This window comes from Eulemur rufifrons, chromosome 15, assembly GCF_041146395.1.
Source record: "Eulemur rufifrons isolate Redbay chromosome 15, OSU_ERuf_1, whole genome shotgun sequence".
Classification (NCBI taxonomy): Eukaryota; Metazoa; Chordata; class Mammalia; order Primates; family Lemuridae; genus Eulemur; species Eulemur rufifrons.
In genome coordinates this window covers 101040317-101065285 of record NC_090997.1, presented here as the reverse complement: position 1 = coordinate 101065285, position 24969 = coordinate 101040317, and the positions used below count along the sequence as shown (strand labels likewise).

Here is a 24969-nt window from a genome sequence, read left to right as displayed (position 1 = left end):
TGGGTAAAAATTGGATTTGGTAACATCATGAAAGTTCTTTTCTCTTTGAAAATTCCCATCCCAGGAACCCATCCCAATGATACTATCTTCAGGAGGGGAAGCAAAACCCCTATCAGTGTTATTGTTTCTGCCTCCAGTCAATTCTAGAACTATATGCAACGTATTTTAATCTAATGTGTTGCTTCCCGAAGGCTGACTTTGCTTCCGTCTATTCCTACCTTTCTTAAATAAATTTAATAGGGATTCTCATATGGAAAAAGGCACAAAACTGCTTTCTTAATAAAAGAATGCTTGCCCTGATGGGAAAGTGTCACCAACAAAATTCGAACAAGGAAAAACTAAGCAGCATGTGCCTTTCCCATTTGGTTGTTTCTAACCCTCTGCACTTTAAAAACATTATATTTTTAGACAAATGCAAACGGCAGTTTACATGTAGTAACATGAAGCTACATCTTCTTCACCAAGAAAGCTGCCCGGTATGTAGATATCTGTGAGACAAATATTACCAAAGTTCCCACCTTGGCATATTTATCTAAACAGTAAATTTTTGAAGTTTCTAACTGAAAAAAAAGCAACCACATCCACACTACAAAACCCACGATCATTAACAGGAACAAGGAAAATAAATACCTACATTATACTGATAATTTAAAAGCACCTCTGTTATATTCTTAATGTATTAAATTGGTATGAAAAAGGCTGGAAAAATATTAACATTTATATTTTAATAAAGGATAATAAGTCAAATTACAGCCAACTGTTAAAGGTTTTTGTTGTTGTTTTTTTTAATTCTAGGGTACAAAAAAATCAGGTCAGGGGGCTTTTTCTGGGCAAATGATTCCTCGGTCTTTCCCACAGCAGGCTCCTAAGCAAGAAAATCTTTCACATTTGCTGCTTATAATTCCTAAGTGGCCAATATCTAGTATTTTCACTTCTGGGTAAGCGAAAAAGCATTTTGGTCCATTAATTCACCCACTCGCTCCTGGAGGACACTAACTAACTCTGCTATTACAAAGACATGAGTTTCATCAATGTCTTGAATGATGAACTTCTTCCCCAGGGCATTGGACTCATCCAAATACAGCAGAAACTGCTTCATGGCAGGATCACTGTAGAAATAAACACACGATTATAAGACACTTTGTTGTCAAATCACACCACAAAGACTTGAGCAATTAAATTTGAGCATGTAGAATTTTTAGAATGATTTTTAAAGTTCTGAACTGTTACTCAAAATCTCATTTCCTCTCTGCTTCAAGTGTTAACAATCTATAGACATGGCTTCATTTTAAAACTGTTAGTGCAAGTTTAAGAGAAAGAGGCCAATGGTAAGGTTTTTAAGAGTAGTGTCACTGACAAGTAAAATAATAAAAGTATATTCAAAGCTTTGTAGTTAACAGGGCCCAGAATCACAGCTTCCTTAGCTAGTTTAAAAAATGAATTTCCTTACTTACCCATGACCATTACATTTAAGAAAACAATAGCTGTTATATGTCTTGCCAGTGACAAATTAACTTCCTAAACCAGTTAAGTAGTCACTCTGATAAGGCAGGCTATATTGCAAGAGACTCAGATCTGGATTCAACCTCAGCTTTATCACTTACTTGTGTGACCCTGAATATGTACTTAATTTCCTAGAGCCTCTGTTCCCAAGTATAAAAGTGAGCTTACATATTAATAATAGAATTGTTATGGAAATTAAAGGAGGTAAATGTCAAAGACAGTGTTCGGCTTGTAGTAGGTACTCAAGTTTTCTTCCTTCCTTAAAATTCTGAACGTTACTAGTCTGGATTATCATTCAGAATCTTTGAAGGGAATCCCAACAAAATAGCTTTGAGAATATCGAACTTGAAGAGATCCAAATTCAATTTTACTCACTTGTGGTTTTTAGTTTGGAATGAACAGGGTCGCCATAAGGGAAAGAGGGATACAATTTGTTGGTGGGCAATATAGATTTACAGCAATGTGTCTCTCTCACAAAAACCCCAAATCATGACAAGGATTTGAGAGGTGAGCTACTGCAGATAACATGTAGTCTTCCAGGAAAAACCTTCAGGAAAGACTTGGGTATCTGTAGAGGACGGAGGAGGAGGGAAGAGGAGGATTAGTGGATGGTCTAGGTTGATGATCTGGGATTCATAACTGGGGGTTTCTATGAAAGAGGAAGGGAGAATTTCTGGAAGGGGCAATAAGGAGCATGGTAGATACCTATCCCATTTCCAGGCCCAGTGGTACCAGAGGTATAAGAGGAAAAGAGTCACCACTTGATAAGGTTGGAGGAGAAGCAGTGTGCTCAGGAGAAAGCCAAGTTTTCTCACAGCAAAGAGGAAAGAGTGGGTGGGAGAAGGAGAAGAGAATGTTCAGAGAAGATGCTGATGATACAGGGGATGCTGCCGCCGCTGCTACCTCACTGTGTTCCAAAGGGTGAGGTGGAAGTATGGGGGGCGCTGGGCACGTAGCAGAAGGGCAATGGATAGGAGATGGAATGAAAAAAAGCAGATGAGTAGACCCATAAGACAAGAGATGAGGGATGGCACAGGAGTCTGTGGCTTTTGGGTGACTGAAAAAGAGGAAAGGAAGGCATAAAGGACATTAATGACAATGAGGATCTCAAGGCAAACAGTGACATGAGATCTAACAGAATGGTAGCAACAGCCAGTGACAATGGGAGATAATGGGGTCTTTTATGAACAGAGAAAGCATGATGGCCACAGACTTAAGCAGACACAGAAAATGACAAAATTCACATTTTCAGTAATTTCCTAATTTTGAAATTTAAATAAAAAATTTAAAAAAATTTGGAAAAACAGTACACACTATACATTGAGAAATTTCATTGAGGTAAACAATTTATCAATTATTGACAAAGAGCAAAGGCAGAAACAAAAAATTAAAATGCTTAAAGAGCAATTCTAGAAGGAATCTGGGGGTAATGAAGCAGGTTCAACAGGGTACTGCCCAGATAATACTAACAGAAAGGAAAATGAGGAGGCCTAGAGGACAGGGAAACCTAAATTTCAGCTTCCCTACAGCTACTGTTTTCCTACTCAGACTCTAAAGTAACTCAATTGTTTCCCTAAACTTTTCCTTGCCTATACAAATAAGGGGGGGCAGGGATGCAATAAAAGGCGAACGATTTAAGAGTAGACAGGTGTGATGGCTGGGGGCGGAGCTCCTCCTTTCCCTGCAAACAAGGAACAAGGGAGGACTCACCTGGTGACCTTGGTGCCCACTGCCTCCTTACCCCCTCCAGGCCCCACAAAAACCTCAATATAGTCTACAAAAATCACACATGCAGAGGTTTCTTAGAAGGATATACTTTACACAATGAGACAAACAATTGTTTTGTGCAGGCATTTTGAAATAAACTTTGGGTTCAAATGTAACATGGTAATAAAGACAAATAGGACATTACAAAATTGCTATCCAAATGTGATATATCATCTTGTTAGTGTTTGAGCTCAGTGCGTTCAGAGGACACCATCTACTTTCAGTAATCGGCAGCTACTAAGAGGTATGAAAGGTAGCAAGGGTTAAGTGGCTATGAAGACTAATATCTCTATGAACTTTCTAAATAGAATAAATTTACATCATTTCAATGATATAAAAGATAAACCACTGCAACCGAGAAGTGTTGTGGGACTCACATTTGTGCTGAATCATCATGCCCGCACTTTCAAAATTTTTGCCATTTGCGCACTATTCTTGCTATTTCAGCCATCTCTTAAAATACCTCCATTGCAAATCACTTAATATTTTTCCTTAAAGTGCCTTTAGATCAACTAACTTTTAAGCTTAACTTCATCTGGTACAAAATCAAGAGTTTGATGTGTTAGTTTCCTTTTTCTTCCTCAAATAAATTAAACTGGTCATATAAAAAATATTTTTGTGTTCTATTCCCCCCAAAATGTGTGTTGTTCTTCAAACGTCTTGAACACTAATAGTATTCTCCATACTTGGGGAAATGCTGCTAACTGACAAGTGAGATGGCTCAGAAGAATGACTGGTTAGTAAGACACTGAAATATTAGTAACTAATAGCAATTGCCTCAAATTTTGAAAGGAGATGGAAAGAAGTCAATTTGAGATTGAATTCTCCAGCATGTACTTGACACGTTGATAATCCATAATGACTCAAAAAGACTATTTAAAAGACACTCAAAGTTTAAGGGACTTTTGTTACGAAATGTGAAGGCCTCAAATATTCTTGTCTGAATATAGGGCTATTCCACTTCCACACTGAGGGTGGCAAGAAAAAAGAATTCAAAAAACAGTGCTCAAGCACTGTTTTGGGTATCTGGGAAACTTCAGTGAACATGGCCATACTAAGAAGCAAAGGCTGAGAAAAGATTTGTAAGTGCTGTAAAAGAATAGAACAATAATTAGACTGGTTTTATCTCAGTTCTTCTTACTTGGTTCTCATACACACTACAGGGTTAAAAGTCAAACCCATAAGGATAAGGGTGGTCTAATAATACAAATTTCTCCAGATTCTTTTCTATTGTGCTATAAACTGGCTGGAATTTGCACCTCTGCAACAAATCTTTCTTGCTGAAGCACTTGTCAAACCAACTGTGGTAACTGTCACACCAGAGGTCTGCTCCAGCACCTGGAATTGGAAACAAACTTACGTTGGGCATATGCTGCTTGCTTTGGTAATCGCTGTGGTTGGCTATATTTGGGAAAGTGCTTGGTGTGACCCCGGCAGTTGATGGTGGATCCCAACAAAGAGGAAGTTTACATCAACCTCATTTTGACATGAAAACACAAGTTTCTAAACAGGAACATCTTTTATTTAGATGTAGATTTTGATATTTGATAAGCCCTTGGGAAGAAAGAATTTTATTATATTAAAGTGCTTTGGTTTTTCAGTTCCCTGAAGCTGGGCCTAAATGGCCATTGCCATAATCTGGTTTATTTGTTTCTTTACTGTAGAATCAAAATCAGTTAAAAGGAACTGATAGACATGAAGTTTAAAACTGGGAGGAAGTTAAGCCAATCTAAGACAGCAGTCATATTAAAAGACTCTGTTCTTGAACTACACCATACAAACTTGAGAAGTATTTTGCTGCCTGCCGGGATGGAATACATAGAACAGCACCATGTAAACTATTACACATTACCTCATACAGTGATGGGAATGGAATTTGGAGATAGAACTACTGGGACAGTGGGAGCAGTTTTAGGAAGTCCTTGAGTGGATTGTCTCTAAATCCCAGACTTATCAAATTCTCTATTCTAATACAACTAAATGCTTCATACAATCCATGGGTACAAGGTAATTAACGGACTTACGCCAATACTGTATTCATAACAATCTTTTCCTTGGCATCAAATACAGATATGAAGAAAACTGAAGGACCTTTCCAGTTATCATCCCAACATCTGCACCTGATTGTGAAGGAGGATCCACCAGCTCTAGCCATAATCCTTTATCAATCTGTTATTTGTTAGGCCTAAAGTCTTTTTAATGGGGCTACTAACAAATTTAAAACTATGTACGTGAACCACATTCTCTATCTGTTGGTCAGTGCTGCTGTAAATGTTGGAAGTGTCCTAGGGCTTGGTCTTGCTCCTTGCCAACACAGCAAACAGTATCATCGTCCATGCAATGGCTCATATTAGGAGCAAAGAAAGGTAGATAGGAGTATTTTCAGACAAAGGGAGTGTCCACAGGGCAGAGTTCCCAGATGAGACAGAATTACTCATGGGGCAAAAAAGCAAGTGAAGACTGAGCAAGATTGATCCAGCAGTTCAGGTTTAAAAACTGGCTGATAACTAAGTCCTATATGTTGGACTACTCTGCCCATTATGGTTTCTAGCTTCTCCTTTGGAATATGTGCAAAGGAGTTCAAGAAACCTTCCTCAACTGGCTCTCTTGTTTTTCCTTCTCTTTTTAAAAATCTACTGTTTGTAATGGTGAAGACTTATGCAAGTTCCCAAACTCTTGCAGGTCCTAAAATTCTAGTTAAGTCCTGATGGTTTGAGAATACAAGCACTGTTTCCCTAAAGAGGGCTAAATCTAACAAATATGCTGGCTCTGATCACAATGCCAATTGTAACAATTCAATAAAGAGACTGAAATCTGGCATCAGAAAGAAATTTGTCAATAAAATCTGTCCTACATGTTAAATAAAAAAACTGAAGTTGACAAAGCTGAAAGACTTGCTTTCGTGCAGATCTTCAAAATAAAACTAATAAATGGATAGGATTTTAGAAAAGATATACATGCAAATCAAGATTCACTATGTAAAATTAAAACTCATGAAGAATCAAAACTACTAACCATTCTATAAGCACTCCTTTCAAGACGTTGACCATCTTTTCCCAGTCAGAATGTGCAGATGACCTCAAGAATGCTAATAAAAAAGGTGACATACAATGCAAAAAGCGTCAACTTCAATATACTTCGAGGATTTACCTCCGAAATGAGGCAAAATATTAAATGTCAATGTTAAAACAATTAAATCTATGAATGACAGAACATTAAAAACAGATATTCTGATCTTTTAACATAATTAAAATGAATCTACATAGACTATCAATGAGAAAAAATCTTACTTACAAACAAATTCTACCCACGAACAATTAATCCTAATGAAGGCAATCGGCATTACCCCACAACAGTGTGCCCAACCCAGGTGTAAAACATGTCCATTATTCAAAGGCTCTCTTGTCCCATTCAGGTAAGTTCCTGGGAGGCAGGAATCACGGAATGGAGGTTCTGAAAGAGGCCTCAAAAATTACAGACTGAGGCCAACCGCCTCATTTCACAGATGAGGAGACCGGTTGAAGAGATTAAGCCATAGCCCCGGGTCAAACGAAAAAAAAAAAAAAAAAAAAAAAGAAGTCCAAGCCAGATCTCCAGATCTTGTGTTCCTTCACTAAATGAACCACATCCCCCAAGGCTCTACGCTCGCAGGAAACCACCCAGCGTCAGCCAACTTAACCCTTTCACGTCTACACCTGGGCGCGGGACGCGCCGCCCCCACGGGAAACCCACGATTGAATTGGTGCGGACAGCTGCCCGTGCCCGCTACGAATGGCCCGGAAAGGTGCGCGACACTGCCCCATAACCCAGCACCCGGAGGACAAGCTCTTAGGTCTTTCCTCCTCCTCCCCTCTTTTCTCCGGACCCTTCCGTCCTCCCTCCATCCCACTTTCCTCAGTCGCTCAGAGCTCGCCACGCACCTCCGCCCACAGACCCAGAGGCGCCTCGGCGTCGCAGACAGAGTGCGCCGACGCCTACTACGTCATCGCGCCAGAGACGCACTCGTGGGTGGAGCGTGCTGGCGGGAGGCAGGCGTGGGCCGGGCCGAGGGGGCGGGGTCACGTGCCGCCCGCCGCCGGATGGAGGGCGCAGGCTGGGGGCCACGGAGAAGGGTGGGCGCCCCAGCCGACTGGGTCCCCGGTGAGCGGTTGGGGGCGGGCCGAGTCCGCGAGCCGGCAGGTAGGAAGGGGAGGCCGGGCTCGTGGGGGCGGACGAGGGTGTCGGCGCAGCTGGGCGCGGCGGGGAGTGGGAAGCGGGGACCGGGCACGGCTGGGGCGCCCGGCTGAGGGCGCGCGGTCCCCGACCGACCCGCTGACCCGCCGCGGGGCGTGAGGGCCTCTCTGTGGTCCTCGCGAGCCGGACTCTTTCACGGTCGCTGCCCTTCTCTGGTTGCTGTCGAGGCTCTGAGAAGAGCACCTACTGGTACATCATGTCGGGCTGGTAGTCGTGGAAAGATAGTGCCAAGGAGTAGGGGACGCCGCAGTCAAATCTGAGCCTCCCAGACCGCCGCTTCTTGCTTTCTCTCTGCCTGGGGAGGTGGACTAGATTGAATGCTAATAGGTCTCTAAACTCAGTAACGGTCATTTTTAAAGTGAAAAATTCCAGAAGGTTCTAGAGTTAATCCCTTTCCCGAATTCTGATCTGTACTCTAAGAGCACACACTGTAATTATTTTAACTAGTTGAGATACGAGGTTCTTGCTTTCTGTTCCTTAGGTTAAATTGTGCTTCCCTAATTAAGTTCATGCTGCTTTTGTATTTCATGTGTTCATGTGATCGCCTAGGAACCCACTTCTTCCATTTATTTCCCTCTTTCTATCCCCGAAATCTTTTCCAACTGGTGGAAATATTGTTGCACTCTCTTTAAAATTTGCCTCCAACTATAGTTCTTCCCACGTGTCTTTTCTTTATTCTTTTTCCTCTTGCATACATTCTTCTCCTTGACCATCTTATCAGTTCCGTCCCATTGAATACCACTTTTGAGCTCCAGGTGTTGCCTGTGCATTAATAACCTTTGAGTAGGCCAAATGCCACCTCTCAACTGAACTGGCTTACCTCACTCATCTTCACTTCAAAACCTGCTTTTCTTCCTGTGTTTCTCCAAATCATCCAGATTTAAAACCTCCATTTATTCACCAAACATTTTTATGTACCTAAAATGTTCCAGAGTCTTCACACTATTCACAACAGTAATTTCCCGGTAGATTAAAGAGCTAAAGGTGAAAGACACATCTGGAAGATAGAAAAAATACAGGAGATTATTTTTCTCTAGGAAAGATTTCCTTTTTTGTTTGCTTTGTTATGGTAAAATACACATAAGATTTACCATTTTAACCATTTTGAGGTTAGTGTTCAGTGACATTCACATTATTATGCAGCCGTCACTACCTTCTATCTCCAAAACTTTTTATCTCTTGGGAAAGATTTCTTAAGTTACAAAGCACCATTGAGGATGTTACCTCGTTACTCCAAACTAAAGATGATGGTGACTTGAACTGGACAAAGTGGTAGCAGTGAAGATGGAGAAAAGTGGATGGATTTGGAATATGTTTTGATAGCAGAGAACAAATTTTGCATGGTGTTTGGATATGGGTGAGGGGAAAACAAGGACTCAAGAGCAACACCTGAATTTTTTGCTTGAGCTATGAGGTAGATCATTTACAATCAAAGACCATTTACCTTTTGGCTGATGGTGATGGAAAAGATGAGGAAGAGTTTGGGGAGAAAAACTAAAGAATTTTGTTTTGGACAGCTAAGTTTGAAAGGCCTATTGGACATCCAAGTGGAATTGTTCAAGAGTTGTTGGATGCATGACTCTGGAAAGGTTGTGGCTAGAGGTACTTTGGGATTACTGACATATAGATATTTAAAACTGTGGTATGTTAAGATTAGATTCAGCTGTATTACACAGAAAATATAATAGTGGCTTAAATATGCATATGATTACGTAAGTAGGCAGTCCATGGCTGGTATGGAAGCAGCTCCATGATCATCAGGCTTGAATTCTTCTCTCTTGCTGCTCTGCCATCCTTAGGAGGATGCCTTGTGGTTAAGGTGGCTGCTTTATTTCGAACTGTCACTTGCTCATTCTAGTAAGAGGGAGAAGGGAAGGATGAAGAAAGGCAAATACTTTTTTTAAAGACACTTTTCGGAAGTTGCACATGATATCCATTCATATTCTATTGGTGATCACACTTAAGTATAAGGAAAGAAAGATGATGTCTTTATTCAGTTATTTGTGTGCCCAGCTACAATCCAGGTTTTGTTAATAAGAATGAAAGTGTGAAATGATGGTTTTTTGTTTTGTTTTTTTTTTTTGTATTAATAGGCCAGGGAGAAATGATGTTTAATTTCAGTGTGGTTTCTTCTTCAACCAGGACAGTGAAGCTACCATTATGAAGACCCTAATTGCCTCCCTGTTGTTAATTTTTTTTTTAATTTCTTTTTTTTTTTTTAGAGACAGGGTCTCACTCTGTCACCCTGGCTAGAGTGCAGTGGTGTAATCAAAGCTCTCTGCAGCCTCAAAATCCTGGACTCAAGCAATTTTCCTGCCTTAGTCTCCAAAATGTCTGTGACTACAGGCGTGTGCCATCATGCCCGACTCATTTTTTAAAAATTTTTTGTAGAATTAGGGTCTCACTATGTTGGCCAAGCTGGTCTTGAACTCCTGCCCTCAAGCAATCCTCCCGCCCTGGCCTCCCAAAGTGCTGGGATTACAGGTGTGAGCACCACAGCCAGCCAGCCTTGTTAAATTTAGTGGAATTTTTGAATTTTATTTTATAATGATAATCTCTACCTTTTTAATTTCTGTGTCTTTCTTAGTCGCCTCAGAATTTCACCTTTTTTTGCCACTTAAAATCAGTGTTTCAGATTTAATGTAATCACAGTCATAATCTCAAAGGTTCTTTTTTTTTTTTTTTTGTTGAGACAGAGTCTCACTTTGTTGCCCAGGCTAGAGTGAGTGCCGTGGCGTCAGCTTAGCTCACAGCAACCTCAAACTCCTGGGCTTAAGCGATCCTACTGCCTCAGCCTCCCGAGTAGCTGGGACTACAGGCATGCGCCACTATGCCCGGCTAATTTTTTCTATATAGATTTTTAGGTGTCCATATAATGTCTTTCTAATTTTAGTAGAGACGGGGTCTCGCTCAGGCTGGTCTCGAACTCCTGACCTTGAGCAATCCACCCGCCTCGGCCTCCCAGAGTGCTAGGATTACAGGCGTGAGCCACCGCGCCCGGCCTCAAAGGTTCTTTTAAATAGAAGTTGACAAGCTGACTCTAAAATTATGTGGATGTGCCAAGGACTTAGAATAGTTCATCTTGAAAAGGTAGAACAAAGCTGGAAAATTTAATACTACCTATCTTCAAGACTTACTGTAAAACTACACTAATCAAGACTGTGTAGTATTTATATAAGGATAGGCAGAGCAGCAGAATAGAGAGTCTAGAAATAGGTCTCTACTTATATAGTCAGTTGATATTTGAACAAGTAATGAAGTCAGTTCAGTAGGGAAAGGAAACTTGTTTCAACAGGTTACACTGAAATTATTGAATATTCATATAGACAAAAAATTATTCTCTGAGATAAATTAAAGAATGCAAAGAGGTATATGGAAACTCCAGGGAGTGATGGACATATTTCTTGTTTGTGATGGTGTCCAGGTATATACATAAGAAAATCGAACACTGTATAGGTGCAGTTTATTGTATGTCACTTATACTCCAATAAAGTTGTAAAAATTAAAAAAAAAAAATCATCCTCAACGTCTTTCTCACCCCATACACAAAAATTAACTTGAGATGGATCATAAACCTAAATATAAAAGCTAAAACAAAAATATCTTTTAGACAAAAATCATAGAATATCTGTAAATTTTATGTAGGCAACAATTTCTCAGGACACAATGCAGTAACCATAGAAGAAAAAAATTGATGAAAAGACTATCAAAATTAAAACTTCTGTTCATCAAAAGGTAGCTTTAAGAAAATGGCAAGTCACAGACTCAGAGAAGATGTGTGCAGTATGCAGTCATGTTCCACATAGTGATGTTTTGGTCAATGACAGACCGTGTATGCCACAGTGGTCCCCTAAGATTATAATGGAGCTGAAAAATTCCCATTATCTGGTAATATCATCGCTTTCCTAATGTAGCACAATATGTTATTCACATGTTTGTGATGATAGTGTGAACCAACTGTGCTTCCAATTGTATAAGAATATAGCACATATAATTATGTACAGTACATAATACTTGATGATAGGTGACTGTGTTACTGGTTTATGTATTACTGTACTAATTATTGTTGTTTTACAGTGTATTCCTTCTATTTATAAAAATGCTATAAAACAGTAAGCTGTGTTACGCCAGCAGCAGCCTTATACAACTTGTGTTTACCATCTTGATTGCATCATTTCTCTTGTGTTTGATTTACTCTCTTGTTTGGTTCATCATGGCCCCTAAGCATACAAAATCCATGCCTAATGTTGCCAGAAAGAGGCCACGTTGAGTGATTGACCTGAAAATGAAATTAATTGATTAAGGACTATAAAGGTAGAAAATTAATGAAGTTTATTGCTCACCAGGCAGGCATGTCCCATTTCCACTGTAGCTAAGCTTTTTAAGAACAAGTACAAAGTGATGAAAACTGTTAAAGGATCTGCTTCACTGAAGGGAGTGAGACTAAGAAAAATTCAAGGGGCCTATATCAGATATGGAGAAACTCCTTATGGCCTAGATTGAAGACCAGGCACAGAAGTGCATCCCTCTCAGCACCATGATCATGGCCAAAGCAAAAAGTTTGCAGTATTCAAAGAAGAGCTGCATCTGACTACAATGTTGAATTTACTGCTATCTCTGTGTGGTTTAAACCATTCAAGAATCATAATTCATTAAAAAATATGAAAGTGAGTGGTGAGTCTGTGAATGTTGATATGAAGACAGCTAAAGAATTTTTGGAAACTAGATAAGCTGATTATGGAGGAAAATTACTTTCCAGGGCAAAGCTTCAATATGGGTGAAACCTCCCCATTCTGGAAATGGATACCTGAAATAACTTTCATTCATGAGGAGGCCAAGTTACTGCCAGGTTTCAAGGCTTTCAAGGACAGGATAATTTTGGGGGGCAGTGTTGCGTGTTATGAATTGAAGTCCTTTGTGACCTGGCACTGTGAGAACTCCAGCACTTTCAAGCATATCAATAAGCACATGCTGCCATTGTACTACAGGAGCAGTAAGAAGTCCTGGATGACCCAGCTTCTGTTCCAAGATGCCCTTCCAAATTGCTGTGCCAACAAAATGAAGTAGGACTGTTTGGAGAATAATATACCTTTCAAGATTTTGCTTATTGTTGTTAATGCTCCCACAGCTCCTCCTTTTATTGGTGATCTTCATTACAATATCAGAGTGGTATTTCTCCCTCCAAATACCATTTCTTTGATCCAACTGATGGATCAAGGATTTCTAGCAGCTTTCAAGACCTACTACCTAAGGAGGACCTTTGCCTAGGCTATTGCTGCAACTGAGAAGGCACTGATGCAATTCTGGAAGGATTACAATATCTAAGACTCATCATGAACCTTGCTTGGGCTTGTGATATCACAGGGAGTGTGTAATGGCATCTGGAAGAAGACACTCAGGAGATTCATCCTTGACTTGAAAAGATTTATCAAGGATGAGAAGGTTGCAAAAATCAACAGGGTTGTGGTTGAGATGGTAAACAACTTTAATCTGTATGAAAATGTTTATAGCTGCTTTATTCACGTTCACCCAAAACTGGAAACAACACAAATATCCCTCATCTGGGTAATGTATAAACAAACTAATATCTATACAGTGGAATTGTACTAATCAATAAAAAGAACAAACTACTGATACACAATACAGCTTGGTTATGTGAAGGAAGCCAGACTCATAGGCTACATACTGTATGGTTCCATTCATAGGATGTTCTTGTAAAGGCAAAACCTTAGAGACAGAAAACAGATCAGTAGTTTTCAGAGCCAGGTGTGGGAGACACTTGTCTACAAAGGGACACAGAAATGTGTTGATAGAACTTTTATATTTTCATTGCATTGTGTTGTCAAAATCGTTGGAATTGTACATTTAAGTGTGTGAATATTAATGTATCTAAATCATACTTTAAAGTGAAAAAAAAAAGGTATATGAACAAATTGTTTTATCACTCTTTCCTCCAGAACTCGGAGGTAACCTACAATGTTCTTGACAGACACCTCAGAACCACTAATTTTCTAGAGACCAAAATTTTAAGAAACACTGTCTTAGACTCGGGGGAATTATTGAAAGATTTAAAGCAGAAGAATAATATGCTGAGATTTTAAAAGTTAAATTTACTTCCAGGCAGCATCCTTTGCTCCCTCAGTGCACATGAAAATTCTAGGTAAAATGTAACAGAAGAACTTGGAATCATGAGAAGGAAAAGAAGAGGAAACTCAGAAGAAAGTCCTAGCACTGAGGGAGAAGGTTGAAGCAAGTTACAGAGTTATCAGAACCTTACAGAGACCTTAATTGCTTGGACCTAATGTGCACATACAGTTAAAGTCAGCTTAGCCTAAAAGTGGTAATCTTGAGGGAATATATCTTCAAGGAAACAGGGACTAGAAAATTTCCTTCCAGTAGACAAAAGAAACACTGTGAAAACTTGCTTTTAACAACAACATGAAAGAGTGGAAATTGGAACTCTAATTCTATACTGCTTGTAGTTGTGGGGTTTGAATTCATACTGTCCTCATAGTGCTGGGAACCCAAATTGAGAAATCCATAAATACGTAAAACCTGTGGTACTTTGGCAGCGGTAAATTTTAAACTGCAGTATAGACCAGAGCACATAGGACTCCCATAGGAAATACTCCTACTGAAGATGAGATGAGCTCTCAATCAAAGATTACAAAGTATGTAAGCAAACAAACCACCATGAAGGATAGCTAGCCCTAATTACCGGAAATAGTGGTTCCAACAGAGACTTTAAAATATGTGTGTTTATCGCTTCTCGGCCTTTTGGCTAAGATCAAGTGTAGTATCTGTTCTTATCAGTTTAAAATATGTGTGTTTAAAGTACAAAGAAAAGTTTAGAAACCACATATGTCAGCTTTTTGTAGCATTATAAACCATCCCATAGCCTACTGGCTAACCATTGGTTATTGCTTACAAGTCTAAGGACTGAATATGGGGTTTGTAGCGTCAGCTAGAAGCTGGTTTGTCTGGTATAGCCTCACATGCTTGGAAGTTGGTGCTGGCCATCAGCTGGTACTTGTTGGCTTCATTAATGGGGATATTGGACGTTTGTCATCCAGCAGACTAACCTAGGCTTCTTTATACAGTGGTGGTCACAGGGTTCTCGAGCAGCAAGACAGAGGCCTCAATGTACACATGCTTTTTAAGTCTCTGCTTGCATCATGTCTTTATTGTCCTATGGCCAAAGTTACATATAATCCCAGTCTAAAGTCAGTATGGGAGGGAACTACCAAAGAACATGGTTATAGGAAAAGGAATAGCTTATGATCATTCTTTTTTTTAATAATCTGCACTTTAAGACAAAAACTGCATGTAAAAAGAGCAGGCAAATGTGAAAGTGAGCCAAGTAGAAGTTTTAGAAATAAAAAAAAGTTATTGAAATACTCAGTGGATGGATGAATGACATGTTTAAATACAACTAAATAAAGGATTGATGATTTGGAAGATGATTTGGAGAAACAATCCATAATGCATGTCAAAGAGATAGGCAAGAAATATGGAAGAAGTTGAGCTTTGAAGGGTAAAATAAGAAAATCTAAAGTATACCTAATAGGAGTACCAGAAAGAAAAAATAGAATGGGGGTCAAAGTGGTAATTGTTAAGAATATTGCAAAATTGAAGAAAAATGTGAGTTCTAAGATTGAAGGAGCACACCAAATCCTCAGTGGGATATGTAAAGAACAAACCCATACCCAGACATAAAATACAGAATTGTAAGAACATCAGAAACAAAGAAAAGATCTTCCAACTGCCAGATGGAATATAATATTGATAATAAGTAACATTGAACACTTAATTTGGAATAGGCACTATTCTTGTGCTTTACATGCATTAACTTATGTTAATATTTATAACAACCTTTTAAAGTAGTCACATTATCGTTGCCATTTTATAGATGAGGAAAGTGAGACATGGGTTAATTAGTCCAAGAGCATATGTCTAGTTGTATTTTAAAATGTGCCTGGGATTTTGTTTTAACCACATCTGGTAATATGATAGACACAGAGAAAACTGCCTTGAAAGAAGAATTTATTATGTACAGTTCTCAAGGGGGAGTGGGCACACGACACTACTCTAGGCCACGTGGGGAAGTACCAGGGAGTCAGGAGGCATAAGGAGCACCGGCAAAGCATAGGCCAGAGCCTTTATTGTGGTTGTTGTGGGAAGGAGTGGGTGAGACACAGTAGGCAAGCTGAACCAGTTTAGGATTGGATGGTTGGAATAATTTTGGCAGGTCAGAGGGGTGGTCCCTAGTTGTTCAGTACCTGGCTCTGAGGTGATTTAGGGTAGGGGAACATTGGCTTGGTGGGAGAAGATTAGTTAAAGAAGGTGGTTGGGGGTGTGGATTCAAGATTAGTTGGTTTGCATGTGAAAGGCAGGCTCACAGGCGAGTTGTTGCTACCTCTAGGAGTTGTCTAGCCTGGGAGGGGAAGTCATTACCTGGATCTGCACAGCCCTAAGATGTCAAAGAATCATAAGATAAAAAACATTAATGTAAGTCGTTGGTGGAACTGGATTTGAAACAAGGCAGTGTGGTTCTACAGAGCACATTCTTAAACTGCTTTACTGTTATTTTGCCTACAGAGAGACAATAATTAGACTTACAGCAGATTTCTCCTGAGCAGCAAGAAATATTGAAAATATTAATGTACATATCATTAATGTAACAGAAGGAAACCTACTGTTACTCTGACTTCTTAACTCAGAATTCTAAGCCCAGCTATTTTTTAGAATACCTAAAATGTAACATTTTTAGGCAAGCTAAGATTGAGAGTGCTAACTACACATAGGCCTTCATGAAAGAACTGTCAAAGGATATACCTTCATTAGGAATGATTTTAACCCAGAAAAAAGTTTAGATTCAAGAAGCAATACTGAGGAAAGAAATTGGCAAAATGTCGATAAATATTTAGATTGACTGCTTTTAAAAATGACTTTTTGGGGGATGTTCAAAAATAAAATGGACTTAAAATACTAGACAAAAATACCTAAGAAATAGGAGAGGTCATATTAGATTTAAAGCATTTTCATATTCTCATTTGGTAGGATAATGATAATGTTTTATACTCCATGTAGCATGTTTAAAATGTAGTTGTTTACTAAAGGAATAGAAGTAAATGATTGAACTTTAAACCAGTTAAAGGATAGTGAAGAAAACTTGATCTACCCAGCATACAGTACATGTAAATTGATTAAACTCATCTATTAAAGATAAATTTTGAAATTATAAATTATACCAAAGGATTATAACCATGATGGGAAAAGATATGATAAATACTTCTTAAAAGAAAACTGGCAAGGAAATATTAATATGTGAAATAGAACTTAAGGCAATGAACATTAATAGGGTTAAAGGAGGACAGTATGTGATCATAAAAGGAACAAAGTACTAAGTTTCTAATAATCATCAATTTGTATGCACCTAATGACATATCTTTTCACATCATGACCAAAAACAATAGGCTTTGTTTGGCACACTGATTGGAGAGTTCTGCGGTAGAAAGTAAGATAGATCAAAGCAGGGGCATATTTTTCTGGTTCATCACTAAATTTCCAGTGCCTAAAAGAGTTCTTGGTTCATAAGGACTCATTTAGATAAGTATTTGTTGTGTAAATAACTAATTTAAAGAAATAATGGACAACTATGGAGGAAATTGACAAATATACAAGTCAGTGTGAAATTTTTGAAAACCTTTCAGATACTGGCAGATCATACAGACAAAAATTAGTAAGACTATAGAAACTTTCAACAACATAATCAAAAAGTCTGATATAATAGCTTTTTGATAATTCTCACAACAAAGTATAAGCTTCTATGATATATATAAATATTGACTGCAACCAGGTAACAAAGCAAGTCTTCACAATTCCCAAGAATCTATGCCCTGTAGTACAATAAAAAGATAATCTTTAAAAATTTCATATGTTTGGAAACTAATAAAAACCATCTTCCTGAACAGTTAACAGATTAGAGAAAAATCACTGGAAATTTCGAGGGGGAGTTTATAGTCTTAAATGCACTTATGAAAGAACAAGAAATGCTCATATTAAGAATTATTAAAGAATTTAGGAAAAGGACAGGATGCAGCCAAAGAAAGAAGAAAATGATTAAGAGCAGAAATAGAAAACAAAACAATAATATAGAGACAATAAGCAAACCAACAGATGATTCTTGGGAAAAATTAATAAACAATTTTTATATTAATGAACCTCTAGAAAACTCAGAAATAAAAATAAGAGGCACAAATGTTAGGAACAAAAAATGAAACTTTAATGATATAAAAACTTAGGAATAGCATGAATAACCTTATACAATGATTTTGAAAACAAATGCACATTTTCTTGAAAATAGATACCAGGACCAATTCAAGAAGAAGGAAAAATCTGAATAGGCCAGTAATTAGGGGAAGTAATTGACACTATAAAAAAGGCACATTATCAACCAAATAGGATGTGTGGATCTTGTTTGAATCCTAATTCTAACAGATCAATAGTGCAAAAGAAAACAAAGTTTATGAAATAATGAGGATGTTAATCAGGTATTTGATGATACCAAGGAATTATATTTATTTTGGAGGCATAATGGTGGTTTTTCTTTTTTTCAGGAAAAGGATATACTAAAGTACTCGGGGGTTATGTAGGACATTTTGGATTTGCTTCAGAGTAGTTAAGTGGTGGTGGTGGTGAAAAGTGAACATGGGTTAGTTTTTTTTTTTTTTAATTTGTTTTTTTTTTTTGATGGGAGAATATTGGGCATCCAGTATTTTTTCAGAAAGAGCTGAATGAGGGGAAGAGTGTGAAGATTGAGAAAGGCAGGTAGTTGATGAATCAAGGTCCCTGTGGAAGTGAGATGAGATTTAGAACATAGATGGAACATTTTCCTTTGAGAAAGAGATGAGACCTTTTCCTCAGAAACTGGGAAGAACAATGCACTTGAAATTCTATTTGGAATCTGGTAAAGGTGATGCAGATAAATGTACATTTGTAGGCCAAGGTAGATTTACTGTGGAATTATGACATGTAAGGTTTAGGGTGCTTTACTTGCATTCATCCCTTTGAGTAATAGGCATTAGTAGGAGTTGTAATGTTCAAGGTAGGGAGGGAACTCCAGGTTGTAATCCAGAAGCATTTCTATGTAAGCATTTCTGATAATGAAATTTCAGAGGAAAGTTACCAAGTTTCTAAGATTTAAGCAACTTATCATGACTTCTTTTTTCATTTTAGATAACTTTCACTTAGTAGCTAATTTGGTATTTGTAACTTTGTGTTTCATTCTGTTAAAGAGTTCCATCCACCCCCCAATTTGAATGAACATTAAACTCCACAATACCTGGATTTGTCCCTGCTTGTTGGTATGGGGACAGACATTGAGGGAGTTCATAGTCTTCATTGTCTGAGTGAGGTAAGGGACAAGATGATCTGAGAAGGATGGAGGTAGGCTAGGAGGCCTGGGCGAGGGTGTGGATTGTTTAGAATGGTCCCTGTGGCACTGAGAAGAGATCTGACTAGGATCTCTGCTTCTGAGAGCCCACACTGAAGTTGTCATTTATTCCCCTCCCCCAGTTTTGGCTGTACAGGTGTAGGAGCAGAGAAAGCACACTTTTCAGATTAGGGTTCCAGGATAGTAGAAAGGGGGGTTTTTAGTATATTGAGGAAGCAAGCAGAGAGAGGAGTTAGAGTGGAGGCTGGCGGGGAAGGCAATACAGACAGCAGACGGTGCTCACTCTGGGAAAAGCAAGGGGAGGAGCATTTGTCCAGGCTGGAGAGTAGATGCACAATCAAGCCTTGATGAAATAATCAAGACCCAGATGAGGAAGTAGAGGAAGTATGTTTCCAGCATACTCAGATTTATACTCGGTGGAAGGGAAGCCTGCGAAGGAGGTGAGTTTGAGTTATTAATAACAGTAGGAAGGTTTTTAGGCCAGAGAAGTAATTGTAAAGGTTATTTGTGTAATGTCTTACACTTGACTGCTTTTGTAGATGTTAGAGTTGAAAGAAACAGTGTGTTTGCTCTGTGTTTTTTAGTATATTTTTATGTAATAACTAAAGTACAAATCTGTTTACCAATACTGCCCTGGTTTTGTGAGCACCTACTTCATCACTGTCTTTATATATCATTTTTACTGCTATGTGGGTCTTACAGAGAAGTAGCAGTAACCCACTAAACAAGAAAATAAGAAACAATGACTCTCAAAACAATGACCTTTACAAGTTTACTTGTTGCCTAAATTAGTTTGCTTAGGCACCAGTTGATGCAGTGGAATCACAATTAAGAAAAAATATGAAAGTTCTTCATTTTGTGTTATTTCTAACAGATATTTCTTACTCATGTATACCAGTAATTTCTACCATCCCTATAAAGCTGCTAGAAGTTTTTAATATGTTGAACCAAAGGACCATTTCTCACAATTGTCCCTCACGATACCTTCCTCCTTTACCCTTATTGCAAAAAGAAAAAAAAAAAGTCTCATCCAAAGACAATCTGTTATGGTTCTATAATACTGAGTTGTTCTAGGAATGACTATCATATTTACATCATCTTTACTCAGTTGATGAATTAGTTGGATGACAGTTCTTTTTTGATAAACAATTAAATTTTCAACATTTATTTATTTTTTATATAGGCCACCCTAATTTCAGAAAATTTAACAAATTTTAAACAATGTTGGATATCATCCTGAAGGAGCTAGAGAAAAGCTAAACACTGTTATGGATTCTAAGTATATCTTCTGTGTAGAGCTTCTCATTTCTGCAGGGTGTTCAGTCATCAGAGATAAATATGCATGTATAATATGTATATTCATCTTTGGTATTCTAATTAATGATCTATATATTCTTGTTACCTGTTAATCACTGTTAACAATTGGACGCAGTTTGAAGAAGAATAATGAAATTACTAGCAAAATATTCTAATAAATGTGTTTTAGGTTTTTAAAGGAGAAATTTTTTTTTAACTGAAAAGTTTTTTTCCTGGTCTTGAAAAACTCCTTGGGCAGTCAATCCACTGTGATGGTAACATGTTCTTATAGTTGAAAGAAATGTTCTGAATTAGATGCTGAATTACATTTGTTATAATTTTTCCACATACACAGAATGTCCCTGGCTGCTTATTGTGTCATCTGTTGCAGAAGAATAGGAACCTCTACTCCCCCGCCAAAAAGGGACACATACTGGAGAGAGATCAGTGAGTACAGTTTAAACAATAATATTTCCTTATAGAAACAATGATTAAAATTGTGGTTAAGTTTCCATGGTGGACCACACGAACTTATTTGTTAATACCTCATGATTAAGTCTCAGATTTGTTCATGACTTTCTGTACTAATGGTCTATCCAAAAATTGTAGGCCCAGAGCCATACATGGTCCTTTTTCTTAGAAATTCTTTTTCCTCCCCTACTTTTCCTGTCAAATTTCATACTTATCCTTCTAAACGTAAATGTAATTACATTCTTATTCAGGGAATATTTATTATGCTCTAGCAAAATAAGGTGCCAGGCAGATTAGGTTTGGGGAATACAGTGCTGAGCAAGGAGGATGTTGTTGTTGCCCTACTGGGACTTGGCATCTGGCTGTGATCTAGTCCCCACACTGTAGCCTTTCTCTAGGTCCCTGACACCCTACACCAGGTTGGAGCTGTCACTTGTCATTTTGTAGAGTCAATATAGAACTTGGTTAATTATCTGACTTAGCTCATAGACTGTAAACTCTGTGAGGGTAGTGTTTTATCTTGTTTACCATTATGTCCTAGTTGTTTATTCTTATATATGGCATATAGGTAATCAAATAGAATTGTTGAATGATAGAATGAAATAACCTACTTTCTCTCAGTACTATTTCCTTTATTTGTAAAATCTGATTGGCTACAGCTGTGTTGCACGGTTAGCCCTAACTACAGAGTTGTTGAGGAATTTGAATATTTTTAGGTGGTAATCAGGTTACGTTAGTACGGATTAAGAGGCATGTGTATTGGGTAGGCAATAATTAATAGCAGTGTCTGCCAGTAGGATTTTTTTTTAATATTAAAAAATGTTTTCTGGCCAGGCACAGTGGCTTACACGTGTAATCCCAGCGCTTTCGGAGCATGAGGTAGGAGGATCACTTGAGTCCAGGAGTTTGGGACCAGCCTGGACAACACAGCGACACCCCATCTCTAAAAAAAATTAAAAAAAAAACAAAAAACAAGTGTGCTGGCATGCGCTTCTACTCCTAGCTACTTGGGAGGCTCAGGGCAGGAGGAATGCTTGAGTTCAAGAACTCAAGGCTGCAGTGAGTTATGATCACACCACTGCACTCCAGCCTGGGTGACAGAGACCCTGTCTCTAAAAATAAAAAAATTATTTTCCAAGTTCCAAATGAACATGTATTAAAAAACTTGTAGAATGTAACCTATATCTTATCCACGAATTATAATTACTTTGGGAAACATTTTGTATCCCTACTTGACAACACAATCCCTTAATCTAGTCCTAGTAATCATAGGGAGCATTCTCCCCATTCCTTTATTTAATTGGTTGTTAACGAAAAGGAGTCAGAAGGTAAGTGAGTTTCCTGGACATTGCATTCAGTGGAAGCATAGTAGTCCTGGCAGTGTCACCGGGGAATGGGGACTAGGGACTCTAGTGATTTGGCAGGGGATGGAAGAATAGGAGGTAGAGGAAGGCGAGGAGAAGTATGAAGTGCCATGAATATAAGTTATATTTTTGAACCCAGCGCTTATTGATTGGTTTGTTTGTATCCGAGGATAGGAAACCATATGTTGATAGCAGCCAACTATATTAATAGAGAAATATTAATAACTTCTTATCTGATATCATATGATACAGGTAGAGACTTACACTGCCGCCTATTTCCTGTCACACTTTGAAAAATAAAATTCATCACATTGACTTTTCTTTCTTTTTGAAGGAAATATAATAAAATTTACTGGATCACTTCTTTTAGGGTAAGTTGTTAACTGACATTAATTTGGCTTCATTATAGTACTATTTAAAATCTTGTTGGAAGTGATTTAAGGGTGGCATGAGATAGTCAGAGGGTATAGGTTTTGGAATTAGACAGATGGATTTAATCACTGACTTTACCACTCAAATGTTATCGTGATCTGGTTTCTCTACCCTCTGAAGAATGTTTTCTTTAGATCCGAGTGTGCAGCAGGGACTCTGCTCGCCTGGCACTGTTGCTGTAAGGAAAGCACTCGACGTGTACACAGCAGGCATTCAGTTAGCTTTTGCACACTAAAAATCACGTCTAGTATTAGGTTCTAAAGTGGGTGAAGAAGGTGAAAATAGACTATAGTCAAAATTATTTTTGAAAATCTCTTAAATCACCATAAAGTGTTCATGATAGGAAATTGCAGCTGACTGAGAAAACCAACAGAATGACATCTCCCATTTCGTGCTCTTCCAGAGGCACATGCTTAAAGAATGGAGTGACCCTCTTTCTGCAAGTTGTTGTTTTTTGTTCTCTTTTCCATTTTGGAGGGGGGTGGGTATATATGTTAAATGTATATCTAATACACTGTATTGTGTTTGTTAATACTTTTTTCACTAGTATAAATATAAAATCAACTCTTAGATACTAAAATGACAAAGGAGATAACGTTTGGCATTTTATCCAAATGCATGCATTTCTCCATGACACTGTAATTAAGGCAAAATGTATTTAGATGATTTTTTCCCTTTGACTCATTGAGGGATAAATGTACATATTCCCTTTTCTGTAATATAGTTTCTTTGTCTAGACCACAATTATATTCAGGAATATAATGAAAATTAATCACATAATTTTAAAAGAATTTTATCTTTCGTGGAAAATATGATAAAAATTCTGAATACCTTTACTCCTTTTGGCTGTTCAGATAATTCCCCAAGAGAGCAGAGGATTCTGTGGAGCCTTGTCTGTACTCTCCTAGTGCTGGCCAGTGTCTGAACTTTCTTTCTCACCTGCTTGCTTTAGGGTAGAATCAGAGGTCAGGAGAAAGTGTAGGATACGGATGTTGCCAGCTCTGAATCCAGGCGGAGGGCAGCCTTTGTGTCTGGACTGAATAAATCAATTTGATTAGGAAAAAAAAAAAGTCTTCGTTTTGGGTTGTATATATAACAAACAACAGTTAAAAAGCTAATCTTTGTGGAAAAACAGTTTGACGTTATCTAGTAAAGTTGAACAATATTTATACTGTCACAAAGCAGGTAATTCTTCTAAATCTGTATCCTAAGGAAAAATACACATATGTACACAATATAGATATGTAAGATGTATGACAGCATTGTTTGTATGTAATAGACTCAAACTAGAAATGTCCTAAATGCCCATCTATGGTAGAGTGATAAATAAGTTGTGGTGTATCCATACAATGGATGAATCACAAAGCATATGAAAATATAAATGCAGGCAACAACATGGATGAATCACACAGACGTGAGGCTGAGCCAAAGAATACATATAATGTGATTCCATTCATATGAAGTTCAAAAACAGGCAAAACTAAGCTCTCTTGTTTAAGGATGCATATATAGATGGTAAAACTGTAAAGGAAAGTAAAGACATTATTATAATAAAAAATCAGAATAAAAATTACTTATAGAGATGAGTAGAAATGAGAGAATGGGTCAGGATCAGGGAGGAACACACTGTAGGCTTCTGGGGCAGTGTTAATGTTCTGTTTCTTGCCTGGGTATGATTTTGCAGCTATTTATTCATTAAACTGAAATGTGTGTGTATATATGTCAGTTTTCCTAATAAAATTGATTTACACACTTCCTAAATTCAGACATAAAGGCTGCACTCTGTTTGCATTCAAAACTAGCAACATTGGTATCCTACAGTTTCTCCTGACCTCTGGTTTCTACCCTAAAGCAAGCAGGTGAGAAAAGAAAGTTCAGATACTGGCCGGCACCAGGAGAATACAGACAAGGCTCTAGAGAATCCTCTGCTCTCATGGAGATTTATGTGAATGGCTAAAAGGAGTAAATGTATTCGAATTTTTATCATGTTTTCCATGAAAGACAAAATTCTTTTAAAATTATGTGATTAATTTTCATTATATTCTTGAATATAATTGTGATCTAGGCAAAGAAACTGTATTACAGAAAAGGGTACATGTACATTTATCCTTTGCCTGGTTATAATTATGCAGCTATTTATTATCCATTAAGCTGAAATGTGTGTGTATACATATATAAATACTGTCATGTGTCACTTAATGATGGGGATATGTTCTGAGAATGTGTTAGGGGACTTCATCATTGAGCGAACATCATAGAGTGTACTTACACAAACCTAGATGGTACGGCCTACGAGACACCTAGGCTCTGTGGTACAGCCTGTTGCTGACTGTACTGAATGCTGTGGGCAACTGTAACACAATGGTAAGTATTCGTGCATCTAAACATAGAAAAGGTATAGTGAAAATAGCAATGTAAAAGATAAAAAAAATAGGACACCTGTATAGG

General features: G+C 38.0%; 2 protein-coding genes and 1 pseudogene across 3 annotated transcripts in view; 2 read left to right on the top strand and 1 right to left on the bottom strand.

Moving 5' to 3' along the window:
- Positions 1-745: 745 nt before the first annotated feature.
- Positions 746-7234, bottom strand: GTF2H5 (general transcription factor IIH subunit 5). Its single transcript, XM_069488347.1, has 3 exons — positions 7191-7234; positions 6286-6358; positions 746-1109 (listed from the first exon to the last, which is right to left on the bottom strand). Exons 2-3 carry the CDS (start codon positions 6318-6320, stop codon positions 929-931), a joined length of 216 nt encoding a protein of 71 aa, XP_069344448.1. The 5' UTR covers positions 6321-6358; positions 7191-7234; the 3' UTR covers positions 746-928.
- Positions 7235-7350: 116 nt separating this feature from the next.
- The window catches only part of SERAC1 (serine active site containing 1), a 55226-nt gene continuing 37607 nt past the window's right edge, over positions 7351-24969 (top strand). For both annotated transcript variants that reach the window (XM_069487275.1, XM_069487274.1), the window contains exons 1-3: positions 7351-7449; positions 20610-20701; positions 22424-22460. In XM_069487275.1, the coding sequence (XP_069343376.1) occupies positions 20611-20701; positions 22424-22460 (128 nt within the window). In that variant the 5' untranslated portion in view covers positions 7351-7449; position 20610. The remainder of the gene's footprint in view (positions 7450-20609; positions 20702-22423; positions 22461-24969) is intronic.
- LOC138396074 (U2 spliceosomal RNA) lies at positions 14265-14364 on the top strand (annotated as a pseudogene).

Excerpts from the sequence above, each read along its gene's own strand:
- GTF2H5 (XM_069488347.1), bottom strand. The coding sequence starts at position 6,320 with ATGGTCAACGTCTTGAAAGGAGTGCTTATAGAATG. Across the intron at positions 1,110-6,285 it reads AAAGGAGTGCTTATAGAATG|TGATCCTGCCATGAAGCAGT; the intron begins GTTAGTAGTTTT and ends TTATTTCTACAG.